Source organism: Lytechinus pictus, chromosome 2 (assembly GCF_037042905.1).
Source record: "Lytechinus pictus isolate F3 Inbred chromosome 2, Lp3.0, whole genome shotgun sequence".
Lineage (NCBI taxonomy): Eukaryota > Metazoa > Echinodermata > Echinoidea > Temnopleuroida > Toxopneustidae > Lytechinus > Lytechinus pictus.
The window spans coordinates 28,623,279-28,644,146 of NC_087246.1; the positions used below are offsets into that span (position 1 = coordinate 28,623,279).

The 20,868-nt window shown below is 34.8% G+C and overlaps 1 protein-coding gene across 3 annotated transcripts; it reads right to left on the reverse strand.

Annotated features, from left to right (window-relative positions):
• Positions 1-27: 27 nt before the first annotated feature.
• On the reverse strand, positions 28-16,570 carry LOC129282003 (fibropellin-1-like). Of its 3 annotated transcripts, XM_064095813.1 has the most exons (13): positions 16,468-16,570; positions 15,072-15,340; positions 14,373-14,613; positions 12,941-13,011; positions 11,084-11,200; positions 10,177-10,296; positions 8,491-8,610; positions 7,674-7,790; positions 6,796-6,915; positions 4,818-4,937; positions 3,120-3,236; positions 2,360-2,479; positions 28-1,502 (listed from the first exon to the last, which is right to left on the reverse strand). In XM_064095813.1, exons 2-13 carry the CDS (start codon positions 15,307-15,309, stop codon positions 1,387-1,389), a joined length of 1,617 nt encoding a protein of 538 aa, XP_063951883.1. In that variant the 5' UTR covers positions 15,310-15,340; positions 16,468-16,570; the 3' UTR covers positions 28-1,386. The 3 variants fall into 3 exon arrangements, with proteins under 3 accessions (XP_063951883.1, XP_063951884.1, XP_063951885.1); XM_064095814.1 differs by lacking the exon at positions 8,491-8,610; XM_064095815.1 differs by lacking the exon at positions 4,818-4,937.
• Between the last annotated feature and the right edge of the window lie 4,298 nt (positions 16,571-20,868).

Genomic DNA, 20,868 nt, shown 5'->3' on the forward strand with positions numbered 1-20,868 from the left:
ACAAAGGAAACAGAAAGCTGGTTATTTTAATTAATATTATCACTCAATATTTTAATGTTTTTTAACCTCATCTTCATCCATAGATCTGAAGATTGAATGTTTACACCTGTTTATTAACACCGGCGTTCATTAAGTTACTACATGTAACATCGGCGCAAAAAAGTAACACATCTTATATGGATTTTATACAGTTCTGAGAATGACCGTTGATTAAATTGATAAACGATCAATTCGAGAAGCCTTTCTGAGAATATTTTTTTAGTTGTCTTTATTATGTTAATTCAAGTAAATACATCTATACAGTATCATCATTTTACGAGTAACATAGTGCAAATAAAGTAGACACAATTTTCCAATATTCATAAATATTCATTTAGTAGACTTACCATCGCTATTGAACATTTTTAGTTTAAATCACTTTGTTGTACTATGGAACCCATGTTAATTTTGTGCTACTCTGTACAGGATGAATACATTAGATTGAGTAAATAAGACACACAGTAGTACGATACTAGAACTAACATGGTACCCCTTCCAATGATTCTAACTCATTGATCCGTTACAATGATAACACAAGCAAGGTGTTTGATTATTAAAGCTAATGGCTACTTTGTAATGTAGAATAAAAATCACAACAATAAACAATGTAATCTTGATAAATCTGATTTTTTAACTTAGCTAACCTTCTAAGGAACAATAACATTTAACAAGTTAATTATTCAATATGCATATGTATATATGCATATATATATATATATATATGTGAAGTTATACATGTACAACAGCTTTGGCATCTCTTTTATTTAAATATTGTAAAGAAATGGATGCAAAGAAGAATGATAGGCGTAGCTTAAATCAAGGTTCCCCAGAACTATCTACCCTTTGGACAAATTGGTGATGCCGAAAAAATGTCTATAATTTCCTTTGTCGGGTGAAGGTGGGTTTTGAACAATGACAATATATATATATTTGTCTTTTAAAATGACGCTTTCAATTTTCCTTTTTATAACACGTTCGCATGAAGTAAATAACATCTAATAATGCCCTATAAAGAACATGTAAACATCAGCTAAGATATAAAGCGATTCTGGACTTGGTTCCTTTTGCAATTGAATGTCCTTTTTGCTTACTGCAGATAAATATAATTTTTTATTAAATGGAATCATTTTAGCATAAATAATCATAATAATAGTCATTACAAATTATATAAATAACAAGCATAAAAATAGCATAAAAAATCATGCGATGTTCTCCTCCACATACCAGCCAAAGACGATTCTCATTTAAAAAGCAAGTTAAAAGTAAATGATTCTAGTCTAATTCTTCTCTCCATACTGCTCCTGAAATACTGCCGGATTCAATAATTTTTTCTGCTTTATTACGTAATCAGAGAACATAGAGGGGGATCGAAATTGTGGCAACCAAGGTGCAGATGTTGTAGGTAATCTTGCTTCCATGTCCTGTTGTTGATGCTGAAGTAGAAGCTTGTGTAGTGACAAGCGCTGTTTAAGAAATGTTACAACGGTAAAGGTAAGAAAATTGCGTATTCTGATATGAAAATCGCATATCAACATAATCATTGATAACAATGTTCGTGATTGGTTTTATTTAGCGCTCTTCACACTCTGCGATCTTTCGTATTTCAAGTCTAGTAATAAAACAAAATACATCTCATTTAAGCATCACAAGTTCCTTGTGTGCTGATGATGTCACATCCCCACTTTCCGTTTTCTTACGTTATTACATAAAATCATAATTTTTTCATTATTTCATACTTGTGTGAATAATATGTCTCCCTTATAATGAAATAAGATGCAGCAATTTATATCTATTGCACTAAATCAGTTGTAAATCCAATTTTTCTAGTTCTTGGAGGAAAAAAAATGAATAAACCTAATTTCATATAATAAAATACAAAAGAACAAGTGGGGATGTGACATCATTAGCCCACCTTATTAATATTCATGACGACTGTTTTCACAAAATATTGCTAAACTTTAACATTCAATAACTTTGTTATTTGTTATCCGATTTTGATGAAATTTTCTACATTTTGCTCAGTGAATTATACTCTATTTATTAAGTTATAAATACTTTCAGCCCGGACAATCCCTTTAATATTGAGCAATTACTCTGCTGGCACTCCGATCCGAAATTATTAAGAACTTTATGATAAAAAAAAATGCCTTATGTTGTAATTTCGATTTAAATTACATGTACATCTATTAAGAAAGTCTTGAATCATATTGAACTTGTCATATTGTAATAGTAGGTCTATTTAGGCTTTTTATTTTTTTATCGCATGGCAGCGGATTATCATTCGAATGGAGTTGGGTTGTATGTAATACAGATATCTTACATGTTTCACATAGGGTACCAGTATATTCTGGAAGACAGGTGCAGGTGTACGCCTCACCACCAGGAATCCCATTGCAGGTTGCCCCGTTCTCGCAAGAGTTTTCCTCGCATGGACTGACAGCTACAGTTAAAATGTATCAGAATGAAAAGATAAAGTTCGAAATGACAGAGTCATGATAGTATTGATTGAACGTTGACAGTCTTAACGCTATTCGAAATTGAAATGAATAAAATGGTAAAGCAATGGTAATAGTATGCACCGCTTAGAAACACTGTATTCAGGGCTATATGAATGTTGCATATTTTTAAAATCATTATTGTTATTACTATTATTATTATCATTATTATTATTCTCACCATCATCATCATCATCATCGTTATTATTATTATCATTATTATTATTAACATTATTATCATCAAGAGCCCATCCCTCACAGACATACAAAAATACGTGCAGAATCAATCAAGAATTGAAATGACGTGAATGACCTGAGACGGAATATTTATTTTGGTGGTGTCACTTTGAAATGTCAGTACCCACCTTTTATCTCGTCTGGAAAGCTAAAAACCTTACTCGAGCTCTGTGCAAGCTTCTAACATAAAATTTATATTTTACTGACATTAGGAGTCAGGGATCATTAATTTGAATGCATATTTTCTATTTCTGCTCAATTTATATTTTGTTAAACGGTTCATTCTTTAACCATGCAAACGTTTAACGGGAATGCTATGCTAGATATTGTGGTAGACTATAAACATACCTGTTCCACATCGTGTGCCAGCATATCCCACGGGGCAGTTACATGTATACTCAGAATCCTGGTTACTGCCAATACAAGTTCCTCCGTTCATGCAGGGGTCAGAACTACAGGCAACGACTTTTCAGAAGTAGGGAGAAGAAAATGCTTCTTATCAATATATGCATACATGGTCAAAAGCATTTTGAATAATTAAAAAAAGAGCAAAAGTATCTTTATTTGATTAATTTGTTTGGTATATTTTTCACGTTGACCAAATCACACTTAACATATTACCTGAAGGCCCTATTACCACTCCCGACTGTTTGATAATTATTTTTTGTCCTATTTTCATTTTCTATTATCCGATGTGACATGAGGCAAATAAGCTCTATTCATATATTAGGCATTTAGTTATTCGGCTAAATGAAACAAGACTAAATGTTATAATCGCTGATCTGGTTTATAGACGAACCTAATTCATATTATGAGGCTATAGACCAAGGGTGATCTTCCGGTGTATTATAAAAAACAGGCAAATTTAATTGATCATACTAATTGCATTTATAAATCTATTTGGTCATTTGTAATCAAAGAGTGAACTCAGTGACGTTTTGGTTGAAAACTTTCAACACTTCATTGTAAATGATAAAACCCAAGACACATATTACACGAATAATAACCATTGGCATGGAGCGATTGGATTCATAAAAAACGGTATTGGGGCGGATCCGAAATTTCATAGAAGTGATGGCAGAAACATTTTTAACATTGTTATGTAGCCTTTTCCTAGAAAAATTTCTGCGTCTGAAACTGAATAGACATTTTCAGAATTTTATTGGGTTACACAGCCAATTTTTTTTTCCATCTACTCCAACCCCCTGGATCCGCGTTTGATAAAAGTTATAAATGTCATTGCTGATGAATTGCTGTTACATTTTACATTTTTGTTTTTGTTTATTCATGAATATCAAAACGTTATATTCTTCTTCTTTTCCCCATTTGATATCAATTATTCAGTTGTGATGTTTGCTGAGGAGAATTCTTACAAGTGATTTTGAGTTATGATTTTGCTGAGAGGTAATATGTAGTATATGTACGATATATCAAAAGTCAGCCAGGGGCCCATAACACAAAGCTTAGCAATGATCGTAGAACAATTTTTACGATTGATTCCATTGACTACAATGTGCAATCAATCGTGAAAATCAAGCTTAAGACCAATCGATAACCTTTGTGTTACGGGCCCCAGGAGTAAGGATCTTCATAAAAAATTTACCAAATATAAATCTTATACTATTATAGAAGTTTTAATTGCTTATTTCCGAATTATTTCCGAATTAAAAAAACACAATGAACTTGACTGCGTTGACCTGAATCCATAGGACCATATTCTTAAGTCGGGTTTAATCTAAACTCTGGTCTAATTTTGTGGTTTAACTATGGATAGCCAATTGTGACATAAATCTCTAACAGTAGAGTGTCATAGTATCAGCTCATTTGATTCTCAAATCATTCTTAATTGTCTGGAAATGACGAACAAGATAAATGTCTTCACCATTAAAGAATCAGGAAAGAGCACAGTAAAAATAAGAAACATCCCATGTGACCAAATTTTGACACATTTGACTTCCAGTAATTTTACCACAAAGTTAGACCACGGTCCAAGTTAAAGTTCAGAATATGGGCCATATACTTTTTTTCGAATTATATTTTATTTACCGTCTGCACATGTACGTCCCGTGTAACCAGTTCCACTACATTCGCACAAGAACTCTGTGTTTTGATCTACATTCTGGCACACCCCTCCGTTTAAGCAAGGCAAGGAATCGCAGGGGAAAACTTCACATGCAAGGAAATAACATTTAGACGGAGTTAATAGTTTGGAAAAGAATTTTTTGACATGCAAAGAAGAACTGTAGCAGTAAACATGGCTTATATTATCCTACTACAACCAGACAACTGCAACTCCCCAAACGACAATACTGCTACTGACTCCAACATGTTACTTCTACAACGAGTTCTACTGCTATTCTACTACTACTTATATAAAATAATGACTTTTTGCCATAATCTGTTTATTCAATATTAACCTAATCTTATTTGATTCAATGTCGTTTTACAATATTTCATGATCACATAAAAATATACACACACACACCCACACATTAGTACATCTACCAGTAAATTCCTTGACATCAACTTTGCCAAAATTCATTGTCACCACTGTTATCTCGATAACTCAGTTGTTTTGTTTTATTAGTTACTAATAAGAGCAAAACAACTGCCATTACTACTGTAGCAGTGATGTTTAAGTTGTAAGTATCATCATAGTCATCAGCATCAGCTACATTTTACATTTATATTTGTTGAATTATCTTACCCCTTAGTTCACAAAACCGCCCAGCTTGCCAAGGAGGACAGATACAATAGAAATTAAGCGAGCCTAATGCACCGCAAGTTCCTCCATTAAAGCAAGGGTTAGGGGTGCAAACATCCGCCTCTGTCATTTCTGTCGATATAAACCAAAATCGTTTTGGGAAATGCAATTTCTGTCGTGTTTTTTTTCTTTGTCTAGTGCTAAAATAGCGTTAGGTATAATTTGTGCTGCAGAATTTTGATTAACCCTATTGAGTCCAGGCATGTGATCTGACCCCAGATATGCGTTCACACCGTAACATTGTGTCAGAAATGGATGTCAGCAATGGGCGCTCAGGTTTTGGCCCCTCCTAGACCCCCTCAAAAAATACCCCCTTGTTCTATGTATATATTTTTTTACCCCAAGTTTCCCATGACCAGAAGTATGTTAATATGATAATCTGGGTATAAATTACAAAAATAATTATATAATTATGATTATAATTATAATTATAGGCGGTCGGAAAGGGGGCAGCTGACAACCCCCCCCCCTGTCGAAAATGCATCTGGTTTGTTAAAATTTACCCCATGAAGCCCATGAACCAAACTTGATATGAATTATAATAGGTATACGTAACAAAAATATGGAAGCATAAATACGTTTCCCTCGTTCCGTATTGAAGTTCCTTAAATGTTTGTTTCCAAGGTTTACAGTCTGTAACGAAACTCCCTACTGAATTCGTTAATCCCTGCCAGGCTGGAAAGACGACCCGGGGGGGGGGGGGTCTATTGTGTATGTAATTTGGATGATTTTGTCGACAATAACTGCTGAAGAGATTTATCAATGATGAAAAAATAATTTGTCGTATTCTGAGGTGTTATGACGATAAACAACTACATTCTTGATAGTATATACATACACGGATATTAGCATTGACAAAGTAAAGATACCCATTATCTTCCTTACCTTGGAAAAATGCTCACAATTATGTAAGGCATATAAGAAATTAACTATTTTCTTGTGTGAGAGGGTGTGTGTGTGTATGTGTGTGTGAAAAAAGATCATGCTCGTGACAAACACACTCTTAAAACCTTTCAGAATTTTGGTTAATATTGATCATTTTCATCTGTCGGACACATGTTTCCCAACAGATTCTTATACTTTGACCAATCCTTTTTGAGAGTTTTATGTTTATCCGTTACTTGATTTCCATTGTAATGTGAAGTACAAGAAATTCTTCTCTGACTAGTGTGCATATAAAGGAAACAAATACCTCCAGGGAAAGCCTTTGCTATCACATCATCATCATCGTCATCAACTTCATCATCACCAGCCCATTACCTTGATTGTCACATGTAGTACCGGCGTAGCCAGGCGCACAGGAACAGACAAATTCTGATTCTTGATTCACATCTTCACACGTCCCACCATTTTGACATGGATTGGAGTCACAAGGAAACACTGAGATGAATATTAAAAGAAATAGAATGGCAATTTTGAAGTAAGTTCTCATTTCATTAAAATAATGGAAGCATGATATTTATTCGTGTAGAATAAAAGAAACCACGAATATATCAACTCAATCTTCACAAAAAGATAAAATAGTTTGAAAACAATTAATATTTTTCAACTGAATTCCGATGTAGACTATTTTTGGCCAGTTTCTCAACATTTCAACTCTGTATTCATGACAACCTGAACTATCAAATCCAAAGGAGTCTATCCTTAACAGTGAAAGTCTAACACCAAATCCATTGTATTTTATTTGTTAAATTACCATGTAAACGTCAAATTTGCCACATAACTGTAGCAAATGACAAATCTGTATTATAGTTGAATACGAGTATTATCATCATAATCACGGTCATATCATACGATTCAAAGGAATATGTAAGGTTGGTCTAGAAGTACTTTTCTAATCATACTTTAAGAGTATAATGATTTAGATAACGCCGTTCATTACTTTGTAACAAAAGACTGCCAACGAATCATAATCAAAATCAAATATCGTTATCATATCGCAAACGATTTTCCACTAAGGTGTGCACTTGTTTGAAAAAATTATATATATACAGTACATGTATATATATATATAATAATCATATATACATGTATATATAACAGGTTGGTGGCATAAATCACAAAGATCAAAATAATTAATCGTCCTCAGCGTGATCATCACCCTTATTAATCTTCTTTACCACAATCAGTATTCTCACCAAGGTAATGACAGGTTGGTCCAGCGTATGGAGGTATGCAGTTACACATGAAGCTCCTACCTGATAGTTCGCATGTACCACCAGATAGGCACGGGTTCGGATCGCAGGCATTTGAAACTGATAAATAATATATGCATAATATTATCATTAGTATTATTATCATTATTATCATTATTATCATTAGTAGTAGTAGTAGTAGTAGTAGTAGTAGTAGTAGTAGTAGTAGTAGAAGTAAAAGTAGTAGTAGTAGTAGTAGTAGTAGTAGTAGTAGTAGTAGTAGTAGCAGTAGCAGTAGTAGTAGTAGTAATAGTATTAGTAGTAATAGTAGTAGCAGTAGTAATATTAGTAGCAGTAGTAGTCGTATAGTAGTCGTAGTAGTATAATTATTATCAATGGAAAAGATTGCAAAGTTTTGCTTGCTTATTTCCGAAAAAAAAAACACAATGAACTTGACTGCGTTGACCTGAATCCATAGGACCGTATTCTTAAGTCGGGTTTAATCTAAACTCTGGTCTAATTTTGTGGTTTAACTATGGATAGCCAATTGTGACATAAATCTCTAACAGTAGAGTGTCATAGTATCAGCTCATTTGATTCTTAAATCATTCTTAATTGTCTGGAAATGACAAACAAGATAAATGTCTTCACCATTAAAGAATCAGGAAAGAGCACAGTAAAAATAAGAAACATCCCATATGACCAAATTTTGACACATTTGACTTCCAGTAATTTTACCACAAAGTTAGACCACGGTCCAAGTTAAACCCGAGTTCAGAATACGGGCCATATACTTCTTTTCGAATTATATTTTATTTACCGTCTGCACATGTACGTCCCGTGTAACCAGTTCCACTACATTCGCACAAGAACTCTGTGTTTTGATCTACATTCTGGCACACCCCTCCGTTTAAGCAAGGCAATGAATCGCAGGGGAAAACTTCACATGCAAGGAAATAACATTTAGACGGAGTTAATAGTTTGGAAAAGAATTTTTTGACATGCAAAGAAGAACTGTAGCAGTAAACATGGCTTATATTATCCTACTACAACCAGACAACTGGAATTCTCCAAACGACAATACTGCTACTGACCCCAACATGTTACTTCTACAACGAGTTCTACTGCTATTCTACTACTACTTATATAAAATAATGACTTTTTGCCATAATCTGTTTATTCAATATTAACCTAATCTTATTTGATTCAATGTCGTTTTACAATATTTCATGATTACATAAAATACACACACCCACACATTAGTACATCTACCAGTAAATTCCTTGACATCAACTTCTTTGCCAAAATTCATTGTCACCACTGTTATCTCGATAACTCAGTTGTTTTGTTTTATTAGTTACTAATAAGAGCAAAACAACTGCCTTTACTACTGTAGCAGTGATGTTTTAGTCGTAAACATCATCATAGTCATCAGCATCAGCTACATTTTTGATTTATATTTGTTGAATTATCTTACCCCTTAGTTCACAAAACCGCCCAGCTTGCCAAGGAGGACAGATACAATAGAAATTAAGCGAGCCTAACGCACCACAAGTTCCTCCATTAAAGCAAGGGTTAGGGGTGCAAACATCCGCCTCTGTCATTTCTGTCGATATAAACCAAAATCGTTTTGGGAAATGCAATTTCTGTCGTGTTTTCTTTTTCTTTGTCTAGTGCTAAAATAGCGTTAGGTATATTTTGTGACTGGAGGCTGCAGCATTTTGATTAACCTTATTGGGTCAGTGGAATTTGACCCCAGACATGTGTTTATACTATGACATTGTGTCAGAAATGGATGTCAGCAATGGCCCTTCAGCTTTTGGCCCCTACTAGACCCCCTCCAAAATACCCCCTTGTTCTATATTTTATTCTTTACCCCACGTAGCCCATGACCAGAAGTATGTTAATATGATAATCTGGGTATAAATTACAAAAATAATTATATAATTATGATTATAATTATAATTATATGCGGTCGGAAAGGGGGCAGCTGACAACCCCCCCCCCTGTCGAAAATGCATCTGGTTTGTTATAATTTACCCCATGAAGCCCATGAACCAAACTTGATATGATAATAGGTATACGTAACAAAAATATAGAAGCATATATACGTTTCCCTCTTTTCGTATCAAAGTTCCCTAAATGTTTGCTTCCAAGGTTTACAATCTGTAACGAAACTCCCTACTTCCCTACTGAATTCGTAAACCCCTGCCAGGCTGGAAAGACGACCCGGGGGGGGGGGGGTCTATCGTTCAATGTTCACCAAAAGATTCGTTACCTTGACCTATCCTTTTTAAAAGTGTTTACTTTATCCGTTACTCGATTTCCATTGTAATGCGAAGAGCAAGAAATTCTTCTCTGACTAGCGTGCATATAAAGGAAACAAATACCTCCAGGAACAGATTTTGCAAACACATCATCATCATCGTCATCATCGTCATCATCATCATTATCATCATCATCATCATCATCATCGTCATCAACTTTATCATCACCAGCCCATTACCTTGATTATCACAGGTAGTACCGGCGTAGCCGGGCGCACAGGAACAGACAAATTCTGATTCTTGATTCACATCTTCACACGTCCCACCATTTTGACATGGATTGGAATCACAAGGAAACACTGAGATGAATATTAAAAGAAATAGAATGGCAATTTTGAAGTAAGTTCTCATTTCATTAAAATAATGGAAGCATGATATTTATTCGTGTAGAATAAAAGAAACCACGAATATATCAACTCAATCTTCACAAAAAATATACTAGTTTGCAAGCAATGAAGCTCTTTCAACTGAATTCCGATGTAGACTATTTTTGGCCAGTTTCTCTGCATTTAAACTCTGTTTTGATGACAACCTGAACTATCAAATCCAAAGGAGTCTATCCTTAACAGTGAAAGTCTAACACCAAATCCATTGTATTTTATTTGTTAAATTACCATGTAAAAGTCAAATTTGCCACATAACTGTAGCAAATGACAAATCTGTATTATAGTTGAATACGAGTATTATCATCACGGTCATCCCATACGATTCAAAGAAATATGTAAGGTTGGTCTAGAAGTACTTTTCTAATCATACTTTAAGAGTATAATGATTTAGATAACACCGTTCATTACTTTGTAACAAAAGACTGCCTACGAATCATAATCAAAATCAAATATCATTATCATATCGCAAACTATTTTCCACTAAGGTGTGCACTTGTTTGAAAAAAAAAAAATTTATACATGTGTATACATATATATAATAATTATATATACATGTATATATATATATATATATATATATATATATATATATATATATATAACAGGTTGGTGGCATAAATCACCAAGATCAAATTAATTAATCGTCCTCAGCGTGATCATCACCTTTATCAATCTTCTTTACCACAATCATTATTCTCACCAAGGTAATGACAGGTTGGTCCAGCGTATGGAGGTATGCAGTTACACATGAAGCTCCCACCTGATAGTTCGCATGTACCACCAGCAAGGCACGGGTTCGGATTGCAGGCATTAGAAACTGATAGATAATATATGCATATTATTATTATTATTATTAGTAGTAGTAGTAGTAGTAGTAGTAGTAGTAGTGTAGTTGTAGTAGTAATAGTATTAGTAGCAGTAGTCTAGTAGTCGTAGTAGTAGTAGGGGTCACTGTAGTAGTCCTAGCAGCAGAAGAAGTAGTAAAAGAAGTAGAAGTAGTACGTGTAGTAAAAGTGGTAGTAGTAATAGTAGTAGTAGTAGTAGTAGTAGTAGTAGTAGTAGTTGTAGTTGTAGTTGTAGTTGTAGTAGTAGTAGTAGTAGTAGTAGTAGTAATAATAGTAGTAGTAGTAGTAGTAGTAGTAGTAGTCGTATAGTAGTCGTAGTAATAGTATAATTATTATCAATGGAAAAGATTGCAAAGTGTATGACAATTGACAATATCAAGGATAAAGATAATGCAACCACTTCAACGCCCGGGATTGACAAAGTTAACTTAAAAACTATTAAAAACTAAGTATAATATTGAGATCATATAAACGATAAGCATGGAACCCACATATCAATGTTCAACTCAAACAATGAATGCATGCAATTTAAACAATTCTTGATCAGTTCATAAATATAGTAAGGCAGGCCGATGATCAATGATTACCCTAAAATTGTTTTATTTTTATAGATTTGGGAAGTAGGTCCAAATCCTTGTACTTTTGAAAAATTAGGATGACATTTCAAAATTGTAACCATGTGTAAGGCCTATACACACACACACGCACACACCCTAACACACATATATACATATATTTATATATATGTGCATATATATATATATATATATATATATATATATATATATATATATATATATATATATATATATAAGAGTTTATATATATATATGAGTTTATATTTAAGATAATAACTCCCCCCCCCAAAAAAAAAACACGGCCTTTTCGAAATATAAGGTTGTTTTTTATGTTTACTCAAATCATCTTGATTTGGGGGTAAGACTTCCCCCTCCCTCATTCAAACGGTCAACCATACACATAACATGTATGCTTATGGTTGTTCCAGACTCTTAGGGCACTCACTCATCGGCGTGCAATGCATTCTGGACAGAGTAAAGATTACATGACTTTATTGATTAGAATAATTCATAAGAAATAGACAAAATGTTTGTATATCAAAGAATAAATGATAGAAATAATGCTAATGTTCATACTCTTTCATAGTTAAGGCCATTGAAAGACTAGACTGCATTTAAAAAAAATCTTATTTCAATTATTACTATCCACAATGCAGTTCTGGTTTTTCTCGCATACCGAAATTATGGTTAGTCTTATTTCAGGACAATAACTTTCGTCAAATTTTCCAGCCCCTGGTCCCCCTACCTTTGGGGTGAGATTTCCGCCCTTGGAGAAACCCCCATTAAAGATGGGATTGTGTTCTTTTTTTAATCCCATATTACAAAGAATCTTACTCCCTATCACAGCTACATGTATGTGGCAAGAATGTTACCAAAATCCACCCCCCTAGGTTTGAGGTTGTTCGATCAAGATTAATTAATTACCCCTTCATGAAATATATCTGGGAAAATGCTAAAAGATCCCTATTTCAATTATTTCTAGGATTCTTTTTCTCGGAACTGTGCCCTCTGAATAGTGGCAGTGACCTTTATAAACCTTCAGCATTATCGGGTACGGATGATTTGAAATTATTACCATGGCTAAGCGCGATCTTATCAATGATTTCACATTTTTTAAATAGCAAAATTACTTACTTTGAACATGTTGAATCGTGGGTCCTTGAACCATAACCCAAAATGTATTGTACTGTTGTACAAGTGTACCGCTGTATTAGGGATGGAAAACACACAATGTTATCAATGTTTTGACATTGCGAAAAAAATCACAATTTAATGACGATGCAATTTGACATTTATTTAGCATTTGACAAAGATAATGGAACTCAAAGACTGAGCAACTTCAAGGTACATGGAGCAGATGGAACAGCCCTGCGTGACCCGACACGCAGAGCCGTTGGACTGACGTCTGCCGGCGCCGACAGTTAGTCGGGAACAGACGTTAGTCCGACAGCCCTGTGCTTGCGTAACTGACAATTTATTTTTTTCCCCAACATCTCAGACTCCGCAACTTTATTTACACCGACACACAGGTTTACATATTTAAAACCTCGTCGACCCCGTCCCCTACTCTCTCTGACTTGCTCCTTTTGTTTTCCTTTTCTCTCTTCCTTCCTTTCTTTCTTTCTTTCTTTCTTTCTTTCTTTCTTTCTTTCTTTCTTTCTTTCTTTCTTTCTTTCTTTCTTTCTTTCTTTCTTTCTTTCTTTCTTTCTTTCTTTCATTCTTTTATTCTTTCTCTCTTCCTATTTCTCTTTCTTTTTCTCTTCCTCTTCTTTCTATTTTCTCTCTTCTTTCTCCTTTTTAAAAACCCCTTTTCTCCATTTTTCCCGACGGCAGCGCAGATTTACCGACGATATCCAGGGGTAGTGTGGGGGGGGGGGGGTGTCGCACCCCATCCCCTATAGCGACGCTCCTGCTTCGACTGCGATCAATTGAAATGAAATGTGTTCACATTTCTATAAACATTAAGTACGGAATTTATACAACGACAGGAAAGTTTTATAAATTACAATATATAAAAATATTACAGGTAAACTATATATTTTTTACAATTATAATGTAAAACTGGACGTGTGATCGACCGATCTTCATTCCATTTAATCAAATGAAACATTCATTTATTTTTTTATATAAATTATACAAATCAATAATACCTCACAAAACAATGAATGCATATACAGTATGTAAATTATGTACAGTATGATATGGAAGAAGGCGCAAAAGCCCAGAAAGCAGGTGTTTGTGTAGGGATACGCCTGTAAAACTATTGACTAAACAACAAAAGAAAGGGCTGGTATAAGAGAAGAGAGGAGAAGAAAAATAGAGAGGCGAGCATATGCACGATATCGGGTCTTGAAAACGGGAAATTTGATAACAACTCTTATCTGAAGTCAGTAGCTAAAGTATAAATCCGATCCGTATTTCTTCATTTATTTCGAACTTGACATTATTTTGCTTTGCAGTAAGATCATATACTCTCTCTTTCTCTCATTCACAGTAACATGGATTTTCTCTCTTTCTGTTTTTTTTTAAGTACTAGTACAAGCTAAATTATACATTTCTAACTCACACGACCTTGACATCAGACAGTTTGGTTGCAGGTGCATTCCACTTAAATGTGTTGGTCAGACCTTTGGGGACAGAGTTTTTGTGTGTAAGCGCGTTATTTGATGCCCCATCGCATGACACAGCCTGGAAGTTAGTGGTATCCTCCACGTTCCAAGTCCCCACAATAGCATCGTCATCTACGTTCCTCATTTGCAAGAAGATTCCTTTAAAAGGATCCGACATAGCATCTGTGGAAATGGAAACTGCAAGAAGAAAAACCAGGCAACGAGGATCTCTCATAAAAATCGAGTTTACAACAAATTGCAACGACGAAGCAGTTTCGGTCCTAATCGATTATATGTAGCTTTGATAAAATAGACCTAGATTTGATCTGAAATATGGAAAGTGAATTGTGATTTGCTGACCCCGGGGTAATGAAAAGAACTAGAAATATCTCAAATGAAGTCATTTTAGTGGAACCCGCTAATTTTCTGTCTCAGCGAAAAACAGTATTCACTTCGCCCTGTTGTAATTTTAGTAAACATATTAAGTCGTTACATTTTATTTTTAAGATGTCAAAATTTAATTTAATCATAATTGTGTAACGATGTCAGATTTCATGTTTTCGATTTTGAATGAAAATGTTGTTATTGCTATGGACTTGTTAATAAATGTACAAACTACTATAAAAATGTTATTCAGATACAAGTTAATGTAATACCTGTGACTTGTTGACTGGCTGAGAAGGTGTTGACATCTGCCGTTATAGTATAGGGAATAGGTTCACTCGAAGAGCCGATATAATGACCGATAGGGATCATTGAGGAGCATATACCAGGGTTGTCGGAGACAGGAGCTCCTGTAGACTTGGCCTCACAGACCCGCAGGGAAGAAGCTGTCAGTATCGCAATCACGACCAGCCTAAACCCACTCTTCACTAAATTAGCACTCTCCTTCATGTTTATGATGGGATGGCCACTTTACTTCTTACTTTAAAGGGCAGAAGAAAATATCAATTTGGTGTTATTTAATTAGAAACAAAAAAATCTCATTTTGTTAAACCCACACACGAAGCCGACCGATGGCACATCTTTGAACATAACGTAATAGGTTTGATTGGTCTGGAACATTCTGTTGATGCGACTGCGGCATGCATACACGACGTGTTACCGTGTTACTGTAGAATTTAATATGCCGTTTGGAGGAAAATCTTCTCTTAACTTATGATATTATACAGGGGCTTTATTGGCCAAATAATTTTGAGAAGCACATCATGGTGCATGGCAAAATTTCTAAAAAATTGCGAGCAAACGATTTTTTCCCCACTTCCCCCTCCCCTTCCTGCACGCCAGTAACATAGTAATCGTTAAATCGTTTTTGTTGTTTTCATATAACCAAATACAAAGGAAAATTTGAGTGGATTACGTCATCGTTTCCCTAATTGGAATACCGACCAGGATGTGCATATATCTGTTTTTGTCAAATTAAAGAAACTCTCAAAACAAAGTTACTTTGTTTTCTTAAATCAGATTTTTGATATTGTCAGTGTAACGTTTATTTGATTTTTCTACTCTGTGGCTTGCCTTTGAAGTGAAATACTAGCTTTCGAAGGATTATAAACTTCGCATCCGTTATATACAGTACGTGAGGCACAGATCATAAAATGCAATTGGAATCACGGGCGGATCCAGGATTTTCCAACAAAAGGGATGGGGCACATTTCACATCTTCCCGAGAAAAAAAAATTGACAAGCAAAAATAAAGGTCTTCTCTTTCAAAGGGGGGGTGGGGCACACTTTTGTTTTAACGGCATTTTTACATTACAAGATTGTGCCTCTCAACGGGGAGGGGGGGGGGGGCACGGGCCGGTTGTGCCCCCACCCGGATCCGCCAGTGATTGGAATAATGAAGTGTTGCTGATAGTATAGACCTTCATAAATCATTTTATTAATCGGTCACTAAGTGAAAGATGCCAGAAATGTTTTTTTTTTAATTGTTAATCAAGAATAGACAAAATCAATTTTAATTACTTGGGTAAATAATCTTAAAGGTTATCGTTGATTAAGTAATGTAAAAAGCTTAACCACCTAATCGACAACTTTGAGAATGAAACTAACCTTTATTATGCGATTCCTTCCTGGTAATCTCCGAAGTGAAGACAATAAACTTTATATGCCCAACGGAGATATGAATTATGCAGTATAAAATTGATACATTTTATATAAATAATATATTCCTAAATACCAAAACCAATATGCTGCAAATACTGCGATGAGGAATAGTGTTGAAGATATTTCTACGTACAAGACCATTTCATTTTTTTTTTAATTGATCAGATTTTGTTTAAATGCGATCAAGATAAAATGAATGAGTTGAGTAATTTATTCCAGACTACTCTGTTTGACTAATAATAACAACCCCTTTAATGCGAAAAGAGGATAAATTCATGATATTTGATAATTCAAAAAATCAAAAAATAAAGACTAGTGGCTTGAAAAAGAGATAATGACTAGCCGCGCCGTCTGCCATGTCTGCGAAACCTGTGAAATTCGTTACCTCCTTTCTCTGGCTATCTCATCTGCAAGGTCATTGTTTCTATTACTTTTCTGTTATTTTACTGAATATATTGTGATTTCATTTATGGGCCATTGGAGATTTTTTTCTCATTTGAATGGCCATTATAAGCTTCCACTTACATAGTGGAGACTAAATTATATAGAGCGCCCAATATACGAAATAACATTCGTAATGCATATTTCAAATAAATTGTAAACCTAATAAAGATACTTTTGACGAAAAGAAAACTTTTCACCATATTGAATAAGGGAAGGGGTTTCTTACTTTTGATGAACATATGCCTCAAGATTGCACACAATGTCAATGAAAGAGACAATCAAACTTTTAACGAAATTTAATGTTTAAAGTCTTATGGAGGTTTTGTTTAATTCTGCTTTGTGTTTTTTTAATGATACTTTACAAATGGCTCCAGAGTGACACTAACAATTTAATTCAATTCTTACAGGAACACACGACAAAATAATCATAATATTAACACACGCCAAAATAATTATCAGATTATATCAGCAAATTTTGCTTAGTGCTCATTCAACGGTGAAATTTAAAGTGAGGGTTGTTTCGCATTATAGAAAGTTCATTTTCTAAGCCTCTGAACATGCCTCATATTTGGAAATCTGAAATTCGTTCTTATAAAATGGAACCAAAGTCATGGTTTTATGCTTGTCACTTTGCCTTCTGACTGTGCTCAGTGTAGTTTCCCGTGATATTCACTTAGAAGGTATAGCTTTTTAAACATTTCCTTCACGCATATGTACTACAATTAAGATTAAAGCAGCCAATTTCAATGCAAGATTAATTCATTAGAAAGATCGGGAGAAAGTGAAGTGTAAAGCGAACGTAGTATAGGGAGATGTTGGATTTGTTTCCATTTCTTTATTTTCTAATTCAATCATTAATTATTCATAATATTTATTTTGTTTGTTTGTACTTGTTCATGTCAATCTTCAATCTCGTGATTTCATGTATTTCTGAAAGAATTTTCATTTGAAAATCCTTCCCTTAATCTTTAACAAGATGTTCATGAATAAACCTATAGTCATAGTAGTTGTGTACCGCATACATGTACATTCGTAATTCCGAAGGTTCGTTATTCCGAAGGTTCGGACATTCCGAAGGTTCGTTATTCCGAAGGTTCGTATTTCCGAAGGTTCGTAATTTCGAAGGTTCGTTAGTCCGAAAACGAAGTGAGGTTCGTAATTCCGAAGGTTCGTTAGTCCGAAAACGAAATGATTAACGAACCTTATTTCATTTTCGGACTAACGAACCTTCGGAATAACGAACCTTATTTTGTTTTCAGATTAACGAACCTTCAGAACAACGAACCTTATTTCGTTTTCGGATTATCGAACCTTCGGAATACCGAACCTTCGGAATAACGCCACAAATGTTCGGATTAACGAACCCTTTAAAGTTTTCGGATTAACGAACATCGAGGTATAGGCAATTTAGGTGTTTCGGAATTACGAACCTTCGGAATTACGAAGTGTAACCGTTGTGTACCATCCCCGAGACTTTCGATGCTTTGTGCTATTAACCGGTAAAAGGGCCAGGGAGTACCAATACAACGTAGGACGCAGGCATTTCCAGCTTTGTAATTGAACTTAAAACGGCATGATTCACTCGTTTATAAATAATTCTCATCAGAAAACATGATCATGAACAGGCCTATAGTTGTGTATAATCCCTTATATACTTCCGATGAAGCCTTGTGCTATTAATCGGTAAAGGGGGAGCGCCAATTCTCCGTAAAGCACCGGCCTTTCCATGCACCTTATGTAATTGTAGGCCTACTTAAAACGGTGTAAATCACTTTTTTAAAATTACTCATTAATCACTCACTAATTACTCATCAAAAAAAGATTAAGAGATATATGACACATAGTCTTCACAAACGATATATATCCAGCCATTTGGCATGGCGAACTCCAAAAGAGGGAGCGTAAATGTACTTCTAAACGTAAAAACCCTAAGCTACTCCCTTATCATAAGAGGGACCTTTGGGGTGAACTGTACATCCTTGCATTATAGCTCCTTCCGGAGTGAACTCTGCATTTTAAAGACATATCAACTCCCCAAAAGGGTACAAATATGGAAACACTTTGACACCCCAATTTTTTTTATAAAAAAAAATAATTTAAGATAATTTACATGCCATTATAATAAGCCAGTTCACGGTTAGCTCATGATCAACTTTTCTCCAATGACCTTTGTGATTTTTCATTAGGATAAGCACTATCTATTTCAAATGTAGATGTTGCGTAAGCTTTACTGGTAGAGTATTCAAATTCTAAGAACAAAAGGCATTGTATAGTCCAGGTGACTAGAATAGTACATCAGGGATAAAGTTTGGAAATCTGTTTTATTGTCTGCCTTTGGCACATTTGACTATTGTTTAGGCTACTGTCAAATACCAGTGATTATGAAGGCTCTATTTATTACTCTTCAGCTTGGATGTGATAAATATTTTGAAAGGAATACATGAATAATCATCAAATCACAAATGCCTATGTCAGTGAATTTGAAAGCCACCTTCATGGTTGTCTCCAATGACCTTTTTCTGCTCGTGCGCAGTTTACAACCGTGAACAGGCTTATTGATTTCAGTTGCCAACTTCTTATTTAAGCCTTTCTTAAAGTCGTATGTATAGGCCTAACTTTAACGAAAGTGTCTGTGAAACACCCCTCTACAATTTGGACCATTATATCTTCTCTGTGTCTTTTTGTTTTGGTTCCACACCTCGACTAGGAAGAAATGACATTGGCGGACGTGCACGAAGTGTCATCTTCCCATCGTTAGTTTAAATGTTGAAAGCATAGTTGACAAGGATAACAATTGCAAAGAAAAACAAATTGGTTAGTCTCCCCATTGTGACAATAGCAACAGTGATTTATACAGAAACAGTCATTATAACAAAGAAGTCTCTTTTGTATTATAGGCCTACGTCAGGTCGAGTTTCTTTTTTTTTAGAGGCATAGTCTACAGTTTTGATTTTCATTTTCATTGACACTTGATCTATCTAAACACATAACGCACATATAAAGAAAACAAGTCTTTTTTATTTAAAGGTGGGGGGGGGGGTGGTGGTTGTATCGACGTTAAATTCGTATTCCCTGTAATAACCTCATAAACTGTTCACAAGAAAAGTTTTACTCTGGAAAATAGCGCTCTTGAATTGAATAGAAGTTGCTCGTAAAAACTTTACGCTCACTCGCAAGTGTAAACACCTGAGAAGCTGAGAAACAACACACACATAATTGCCAAATTTGTTTCCCTCATTGCGAAACGAAATCGCAGGCCATACCACGGCGGATATTCGGATAATGTGTTTTATTTTCGCATGGTTTCAAAGCTCTCTTGCATGTTTAAACCATGCTTTCAGGGGGCAGGGGTCGAGAAGTCGAGCTCATATAATATATACACCGTCCTCAGCTGCCTATATTGATTAGACTCCCACCTTCTCGCAGCCTTCGATATGCAATTTCCATTGTATCGAATCTACCATCCTCACATAATTTTTTCAGCCCAAATAGGCCCCAATACATACATGTAGGCGCCTTTTTGGGTTTGAAAAATATGTATATTTCAAAGTGGCTGAAATATAGAAATATTAACAAAACAAAAATGAACATTAGTAATTCCCTTTCTTGTCATGGCCTTGTCATGTTGATGTTATTACTTTTGGGGAACGTTTCATGAAAGGACTTGTCAGACGTTTTATTTGACAATTGTAACAGTGCCTCTCAGCCGATCAGAATCAAGGAAAGTTGTCAGAACTGACAACTTGTCAGACAAAAATGTTGATGAAACACTCCCCAGATATAAAGCAGAGTTCATATTCACGAGTGTTTTTCATGAGCATTACGTATTAAGATGGCGGGGAATCAGAGCCTTCTCATGTATAATACATCTATGCCCACATTATCTGGTGGAACTACCATGCA